We start from the raw sequence: 8391 nt of genomic DNA, 5'->3' as shown, positions 1-8391 counted from the left end.
ACGGGTAAGTTACCGAGGGCCTGGCCCGGGACAACAGCACATTGCGCATGGGTTTAAACACTTTCTGTGCACATAAGCTACGAGATGACTTACAGTTAAAATGATTTCAATTTTACAATATAACCAAATAATCTACTTTGGTCCCGCATAAATGTTTGGCTTTTCAAACATCTCGTTTCTAAATCCCTACAAGGTGACAATAAAGGGAAAGCCATGAAAATGGGATTTTCACGTTCCCCCTTTCCGCAGTTTCTTTGAAGAACCAGGTGGCCCGTCCTGTGGTCCCCCCTCATGTCATTGGACACGTCCTTCTGTCGCCGGTGGTGGTGTCCTCCACCAGGAGGCCCATCTGTCTGCTTGTGTTGTGGGGTCAGCACCGCTGGTGTCCATCACCGGCATCCTCGGGTCGAGTCGGGGCTGCACAATGGAGCTCACGCTGCCTTCCTCCATTGATTCTCTGAAGAAAGCCGCCCGCGGCGACTCTGGACCCTCCTCCCGTTGGGGCAGGTCCGGGAGCATCTGGATGGGAAGGGCAGGATCAGGGTGTGGCTCTGGCCCTTCATTAATCCTTTTCCAAAGGACGAACAGGGTCCCCCGCCCCCTCCCGAAGTCCTCGGTGACGTGCTCCCTCCCCATCGTCACGAGACCTGCACGTCTGACAGCCCCGTGACAGCTCGACTCCTCACGCGCCTCCTCGCTGATGGTCTGAGCGCTGGCCGGGGCCCCGCGCCGCACTGCCAACACGGCACCGTGACTGGAAGGACACTAAGTCACCCTCGGGGTCACGGCTCCCATGCTGCACCTGCCCAGGGTGTGGTGGGTCACGCATGGCAGGGAGAGACCCTGGGGTGGGCGGGGGCAGCTCGGTGGAGGGGTGGGGACTGTCCCGCCGCTCCCTTCCTCATCTGACCCCGAGAGGAAAGAATTCCTGGTGACGCGTCATCTGCTTCCTTAGCTCTGGCACACAGGGCTGCTGGGACGTTTAGAATGCGGGGAGACCCACCCTCCCTCTGCCCCACATACACGGACGCTGCCCGGTGTTTTCAAATAAAAGGTTGGGGAGCGCCTGGGTGGCTCTGTGGGTTAGGCGTCTGGCTCTTGATTTTGGCTCATGTCATGACCTCAGGGTCGTGGGATCGAGCCCCGGGTTGGGCTCCACGCTCAGTGGGGAATCTGCTTGGGATTCTGTCTCCCTTGCCCCCCGCCCCGATTCAGGCGCACCCGCACTAGAACGGAGAAGACTTGTTGGGCTTTGTGGAGAGCAAGTCACGGCACCAGTCACGTAAGGTGTGTTGTGGTCTGGGGACACAGAGTTCCACAAAATGAACCGCCTTCCGTTTTATGTTAGAATCTGCAGCCTGATCCCTGCTAGGAAGGGGACAACCACCCCCAGAAAGTCGCTGAAAAACACATTACCATTTTTGCCATCGCTGCGGCAGCAAAGGCGCTTTTCCTGAAGGCTCCTGACGTACGCAGCGCTCGGTCTGCAGACCTCTGGGCGCGCTCCTCAGACCACAGCGCCTGCTAGGGACGGAACCGCGTGTCCCCCAAACTCGCAGGTCCTGGTCCTGACCCCCAGCACCGTAGAACGCGACTGTGCTTGGGAGGTACAGGTGGTTCGGAGAAAACAAGGTCACCGGCTGGGTCTTAACCCGATGGGAGCGACATCCCCCGAGAAGAGGGGAGGACGACGCAGACACACAGAAGAACGAGCGCGCGAGGGCGCGGAGAAGACGGCGTCCGCACGCCCAGGCGAAGCCTCAGGAGGTCTGGGCCGCAGCTGGTCTCGGGCCGCGGTTCCAGCCTGGCTCCGCATCGGTCAAGACAGGCGGAGCAGATGACACCGCCCCTCCCTACTGGCTGCCCCTGGCCAAGGACAGCGCCCCAAACACCTGCTTGGCTCACGGCTCTGCCCCCTCCGGTGTGTGCGTGTGTGCGCCAAGGTGACCGCCCCAGAATGCCCCTCCCCCGCCACATCCAGCCTCTTCCTCCACTGGAACCTGCGCTCCCAGACAGTGGAGCCTGGTGCGTGGTGGGCCCTCCGCGGAGGCTCAGAGGGCGGCTCCATCCCAGGGAGAGTCCGCGGCACAGCCGGCGCGCGGCTCCCGTCCTGGGGCCCACGCACAGAGGGCCTGCACTCGGGCCAATGCCCTGTAGTCACCGCCTCACGATCCTTCGTGATTTTAAAGAGAGGCCCTATAAGTTACTTCTGCGTGGTTTTATTTATGTATGTATTTAAAGATTTTTTAAAATTTTACTTTAAAGATTTTATTCACGGGACACAGAAAGAAAAAGAAAGGCAGAAGGAGAAGCAGGCTCCCCACTGAGCAGGGAACCCGACGCAGGCCTCGATCCCAGACCCCGGAATCCTGACCTGAGCTGCAGGCAGACGCCTAACCGACTGAGTCACCCAGGTGCCACCTTTTTTTCTTTGTGAAGATTTTAATTATTTGACAGACAGAGATCACAAGTAGGCAAAGAGACAGAGAGAGAGGAGGAAGCAGGCTCCCCAGGACCCTGGGATCATGACCCGAGCCGAAGACAGAGGCTTTAACCCACTGAGCCACCCAGGCACCCCCTTAGAGGACTTCTGCCTGACTTTAAAGAGGACCCCACACATCCTGCAGCCGGTCCTGCCTCTGGCACCCTCCACCCCGTTCCCAGCACGGCCCCCACACCTCGAACGTCCTCACCACGGTCCTGCCCACGTCACAGCCAGTGATGGAACCGGGGCGGGGACAGGACCAGTCCAAACAACAGGACCCAGCCTCAGGATGGGCCCGGCTCTGAGGCTCACTGGTGCTCCAGAGCTCGGGGCGGGGGGGCAGGCAGATGCTGCGCCAGCCGGGCCCACGTCCCGGCTACCTCCCTCTGCCCTCCCACCTTCTCAGGGCAGCGGGATGAGAATCCTGTCTCGGGCTCTGCTTCCAGAGCCACCTGGTCGAGGATCGTCCCGGCCCGCTGCAGGCCAGCGCCATGCCCACCGGGGCTGCAGGCTTCAGTGCGGCTCACAGAGAACAGGACTCCCATGGCAACCAGAAACCCAGGCAAGGCCCCCCGGATGCCTGGCCGACGCATCACAGGTTCTAGTCCCAACCCGAAGCTGACCTCCTGCGGAGAGCGGCTCCGGGTTCCTCCCTCCCAGGCCTCCTCGGAAGCCCTAGCAAACACCAGCCTCCAGCTCAAGCCCTGAGCCGAGCAGAAAACCTGCGGCCAGCCAGCCATCAGCGACGCCACCTACGACTCCTCGCCCGTCAGGAGCTTACCCCAAGGAGAGGGAACGGCTACGCTTCCTGCTGTGAAACCCCATGTGGGGGAGCCCCGACTGGACGAGCCACCCCACCCCACCCGGTACCTCCCCTCAGATGTTGTGGGCCCGGAGGTCCCGTGGAAGGGACTGGGTGGCCATCAGCAAGGTCCCCCCTCCAGAGAGAGTGTCTCCAAGCCGGCAAGTGAGGGCCAGTGGGAGTCCCAGCACAGCCACCTGGTGAAGGGACAGCAGCCACGGGGGGTCTTGGGAGCAGGGAGAGGGCCCTGACCAGCGGTGACCTCCCCTGAGACCTGCACCACCTCCAGAACGCCCCGCAAGGGCCAGCGAGTCCCCTCTCCTGTTTCCACCAGCCTGAGTCTGGCTTCGGCTAGTGGGAGCACCCCAAAGCAGCGCGCCCCTTCTGAAGCCCAGCACAGCACCGACCCACGTCTAGGCAGAACGTATCACATGAATAACCACAAGACGAGAAAACAGCAACGGCCGTCCAGCAAGCTGCACAGACATGGGGCTGGGAAGCTCCTAGAAGCCCCCACACACGACCCAAACTCAGGGACACCCCGCCAGGGCCCAGTCCAACCAACACTGAAACAGCCGGGTTTGCTTCCTGCCCAGGAAAGATGCGGAAGAGGGTTCAGGTCGGTTTGAAGGAGGCACCTTTCAGACCGGTGCAGAGCAAAGGGGCTTTGGAACAACGCTTTGGGCCGGGGCTGATCTGGAAGCCCCGTTTCCTTGGGGATGTGGGACTCAGAGAAGTGGGGCGTGGCCCCGTGGACAGGGGACCCTCAGAAGTGGAGCTGTGGGGCGTGCAGGGCTCAGACCTCAGCAGGGAGAATGGGCAGGGGACGCTTCTCCACATGTGGGTGGCCCTGAGCCTTCTCGCAGGACGGCGCCGTTCTACCGAACTGGAGGGCTGCCAAGAGCGACAGTGACCCTCCCTCCTAGGGTATGAGGGCAAGGTCCAGGCCGCTCAAGTGCCACGAAGGAAATGGGGCCCTGGGGTGAGCCCGAGGGGTTCCCCGAGGTGAGCTGGCTCAGCCCCCAGGAGGGGTCTGGCCCCGCGGCATGAAAGGCAGGATCCACTCCCCGGAAAGATTAGCTCAAAATCTGCACCGGGAAAGCAGCCAGCCCAGGAACTAACCCGCCACGGGGAGAGCCGGGCCAGCCACCAGCCCGCGGTTCCCCGCTCGTTCCCCCGCCCCCTGAGCGGCCCAGGCAGCTCATGTCAGGAGCTCCCAGGGCGCCCTGACACACAGAGGGCCGGTGACCCCGAGCTGGGTCAGTCCCGTCCCCAGCCACAGGGCGCTCTGCAGTGCAGGATGAGCACGTGGGGAACCCGGACGTGGGGCGGGGCCACCAGGCTGCGGACGAGGTGGGGTGATGCGGTGACCCAGAACGCCCCCTTCCCACCCCTGCCCCGCTGCCTGGCACCAGAAGCCCTGGACCCGGGCCAGAGAAATCCGCAGCGCGGCCAGGCAAGGCGGGGCAGTTTGGGTGGCCAGGCAACTTGGGGCCACTCTCCGGCTTAGTCAATCCGACCGCCCCCACCCCCCACATGCCAGTGTTTTCGATCCCTTTCATTCTGGCAAACCTCCCAGAGCAGGGAATTTTCCAGGGGCAGGAAAGGGACGGGGCCAAGCTCTGAAGTGTAAGACTCGGGACAGGCGGCCTGGACATGGGGGCTGTGGGCGGCAGGTGCTCAGTCAGCCCCAGAGTGGGTGGGCCTGTCCTAATCAGGCAGGTTGGAGTGCAGAGATGAGGACCGAGGGGCGGACCGGCGCCGAGTGGCTGCAGGCACCGGCCGGGAGCTGCCGACGGTCAGCAAGAACAGAGACCTCAGGCCCCCAGCTGCCGAGAACCGCCTTCTGCCAGCAGCCAGTGGGCTGGGCCGGGGACCCCACACCTCCCCTGTGACGGCAGCCCTGCCCCCAGCTCCACTCAGCCCGGGAGATCCGAGCAGGAGCCCGCGGGCCGCGCCCTGACCCCTGACCCCGGCAGTGCGGTCCCAGCACCCCCACGGCAGCACTGAATGTGCATCTATCGAGAAAAGCAGAGAGAAGAGAGAAAAGAAACAAGAGGGAGAGGGACCGCGGGGAGGGACAGCGAGCCAGGCTGTGGGGGGCTCAGGACACCCCAAGGTCCGGGGCCCTGCCAGGGAGCGCAGGCCCCTGCAAAGAACCAAATGTCGTCATCCAGAGCCCCACCGCGCAGGTTCTGAAGTGAGGCGGGCACAGGCACAGAGGAGAGGAGGCGTCCCCAGTGCCCCCATGAGCCAGGCCCCGTGGTGGGCAAGAACCCAGCACGGCCACCCAGGGCCCGCCTCAAACTATAAAGGGACCCGGGCATGCCCACCGGCTGGGTGCACGGGCCACACCGCCGCCCCCTCTCCTTGCGTCTTGTCTGGGGCCTGTCAAACACGTCGGGCTCCCCAGCGGAGCCAATAAGTGGCAGAGGCAGGGGTTGGGACACACGGGCAAACCCGGACGTTCGGGAGCTCCACTGCACCACCCCGGGAGGGGAGGGCAGGTCAGACGGGTTCCCCACAGCCTTCAGCCTGGGGCTCCACCCACACTCCTGGGTCTCCAGACAAGGGGTGCCGGTGGCAGTGGGGACAGCCCCGTGGAGGGTGGAGAGGTCAGAGATCACCGACCCCGGCCCACAGGCAGATGCGGCAGTCAGGGACCCACCTGAGAAGGAACCAGGACATCTTTGCCACTGACCCCCCTCAAGACGGGAGAGCGCTGGGTCCGTGAGCAGGGGCACCTGCCGCCACCACCCCCAAACCTGGCTTCCAACAGGCCCCGGGGGCCACACTTCTCCTTTGCCTGCACTGTCGCCCCCTGCCCTGACGAATCTAGAAGCTTCCAAGAGGTAGGAAGGGCCGCAAGCCCTGGAGTCACAGGCCCCACAGATTTCCCAGGCCCATGTGCCAAGTGTGTAGGGCTGCCTCCACACTCTGCCTTCAAGGTTGGCAGCGGCAGCGAGGAGCACCCCGGGCAGGAATGCGCGATCTTCCCAGGGCCTGCTTCCCAGCCACTGGCAGTGAGACGTCTGCAGGCTCCAGGACCGACGAGCGTGGAGGACCTGCAGGGAGGGGCCTGGGTGGCTGCTCCCACGTTGGCGTCACTTGTGGGGCCGGCCAGGCCGCTGGGCTGACCGGGCTGGGGGACGATGCAGGCACCATCCCTGTCGGACAGACCCAGAGTCCTGCTCACCCACCCGGGGCACCGGGGACAGCGCCAAGAAGGCCACAGCTGCAGGGTCCAACCCTGTGTTCAAGAAAAAGAACAAGATGGGGCTTTAACCACTGGCCAGAGGGAGACGTGGGCCAGCACTCCTGCAGACCGGCCGGGAGGGACCAGAGATGCCATCCAAGGACCACGGGCGCCCCCAGAGGCAGTGGGGGGAACTGCACCCGCCCCCTGGGGCAGGTCCCAGAGAGATGTGTGGGTATGAGGGAGAGGACCTGGGGGGATCCGGGCCAGGGGACATCCCCAGAGGCCACGCGACTGGGCCCTTCACCCACACAAGGACAGAGGGCTCCATGCAAACAAGGCTACTCCACCGAGAACGGCGCCATAGGCAAGGACACGGTGAAGAGAGAACACAGGGTCACACATGCGGGAATAGTCACTTTACAGAGAGCCCTGCCCCGGTTCTGTCGCTCCCTAGAGGGCGGGCGACGGACAGGACGAAGGCAAATGGGCGGGGAGAGAGGACGGAGGGCGGGGACGGCAGCCCTTGGACCGCAGCAGGTGAGGAGGGGGCTCACGTGCACAGACAGGCGGAGCCCCGCGGTGGCTCGCACACGCGCCCACAGGCAATGCCGCAGGCACAGAGCCGCCTGCAGTGCGAGCTCGGTGTGCACACGTCCGCTGACCGGCAGCTCCGGGCAACACAAGCCCCCCTGGAGAGGCAAGTGCCATGGCAGCCGCCAGGGAGCCGTGAGACCGGGCTCTGGAGCGAAGTCTCAGGGCGCCCGGGGAACGGCGGCTGCCGTGAGACAAGGCCCCGCCTGGCACAGCTCCCTCCAGCCAAATCCGGTTTGGGAAAGAGACTCAGCCCAACTCACAAGCCAAGTGGCCCCTTTCAGCGGAGTCTCCGAGCCTGCCCACTGCTGGGGTCGGCTGGCTGCCGCGTTCTCTTAGCAGCAGAAAGGTCATTTGAGGAAACATTCCCATCAGGGATGTAGCTGGCCCTCACAGGCTGCGGGCTGGGCCCGGGAGCCTGTCCCCACACGGATGGGGGCGGGTGAACAGAACGTGCACGCCCCTTGGGGCCCTCCTCTTTCTTCCGCAGGGCACGGGCCCCAGGACAGGCCCCTGCATCCGCCTCTCCAGCCCACACAGCGGTCCACCATGGCTGGGTCTTCTCTGTTCCCTGCCGTCCACGTGGTGAACTTCTGGGCTGGGAATGAGGACAGTCCTTTGCTGCCAGACCCCTAGTGATTAAGAGGCTATTTTTTTAATAAGGCAGCATGTGAAGAGACTGGCACTACCCAAGCCATGGGTCGGAGAGCATCCCAACCTGGGGCTGCTGGCAGGACTGTCCCCAAGTCCACCCTCAATCCCACTACCAGAGGGCCTGGGGCAAGCCGCCCTGGCCAGCCGGGTACTCCCTTGCGTGAACCTCCCGCACCCCAGCCCCTCCTCGCCCGCTGGCCCTCAGCAAGACCCCCTCTGCTACATCCCTGACCTCTCTTTGGCCTGGGCATCTCTGTGCCCCGATTCTGCCTCCCAACCCCACCCAGCCCTGACTCCCTCCTGGTCATGGCTAACTAAAGTGGAAGGGACTTAGAGGTCGCAGTGGTGTCTGCTGAGAAGTCGACTCAGAGAACCCCAGGGCTGACACAAGCCCTCTGGTGATTCAAGGCGGTGCTGTCCTTGACCCCTCAGCAAGCAAGCCACAGCGAGAACAAGGCTGGAACTCTGGTGACCCGGGGCTGGTAGCCAAAAGACCACGGCAGTCTGTGGGCACCAGGACGGAAGCCCCGGTCCCGCCTGTGTGCGCCAACACAAAGGTAACCGCTGAGCTCCAGAGCGCGTGTCCAGGAGAGACCCTGATGCGGGGCGGCCAATGACCACAAAGCTGTGAATGACGTTTGTCACTGGGATGTGAGTCAC

General features: G+C 63.7%; 1 protein-coding gene across 1 annotated transcript; it reads right to left on the bottom strand.

The window, feature by feature from the left end:
- Window positions 1-3793: 3793 nt before the first annotated feature.
- Window positions 3794-7000, bottom strand: LOC116598118. Its single transcript, XM_032356408.1, is given in 4 exon segments — window positions 3794-5219; window positions 5221-5349; window positions 5351-6301; window positions 6303-7000. Coding segments are annotated over 4 exon segments (1452 nt in total). The 5' UTR covers window positions 6453-7000; the 3' UTR covers window positions 3794-4997.
- Between the last annotated feature and the right edge of the window lie 1391 nt (window positions 7001-8391).

This window comes from Mustela erminea, chromosome 1 (assembly GCF_009829155.1).
Source record: "Mustela erminea isolate mMusErm1 chromosome 1, mMusErm1.Pri, whole genome shotgun sequence".
Lineage (NCBI taxonomy): Eukaryota > Metazoa > Chordata > Mammalia > Carnivora > Mustelidae > Mustela > Mustela erminea.
The sequence above is the reverse complement of the archived record's forward strand: the minus strand, read 5'-3'. Positions and strand labels throughout refer to the sequence as shown.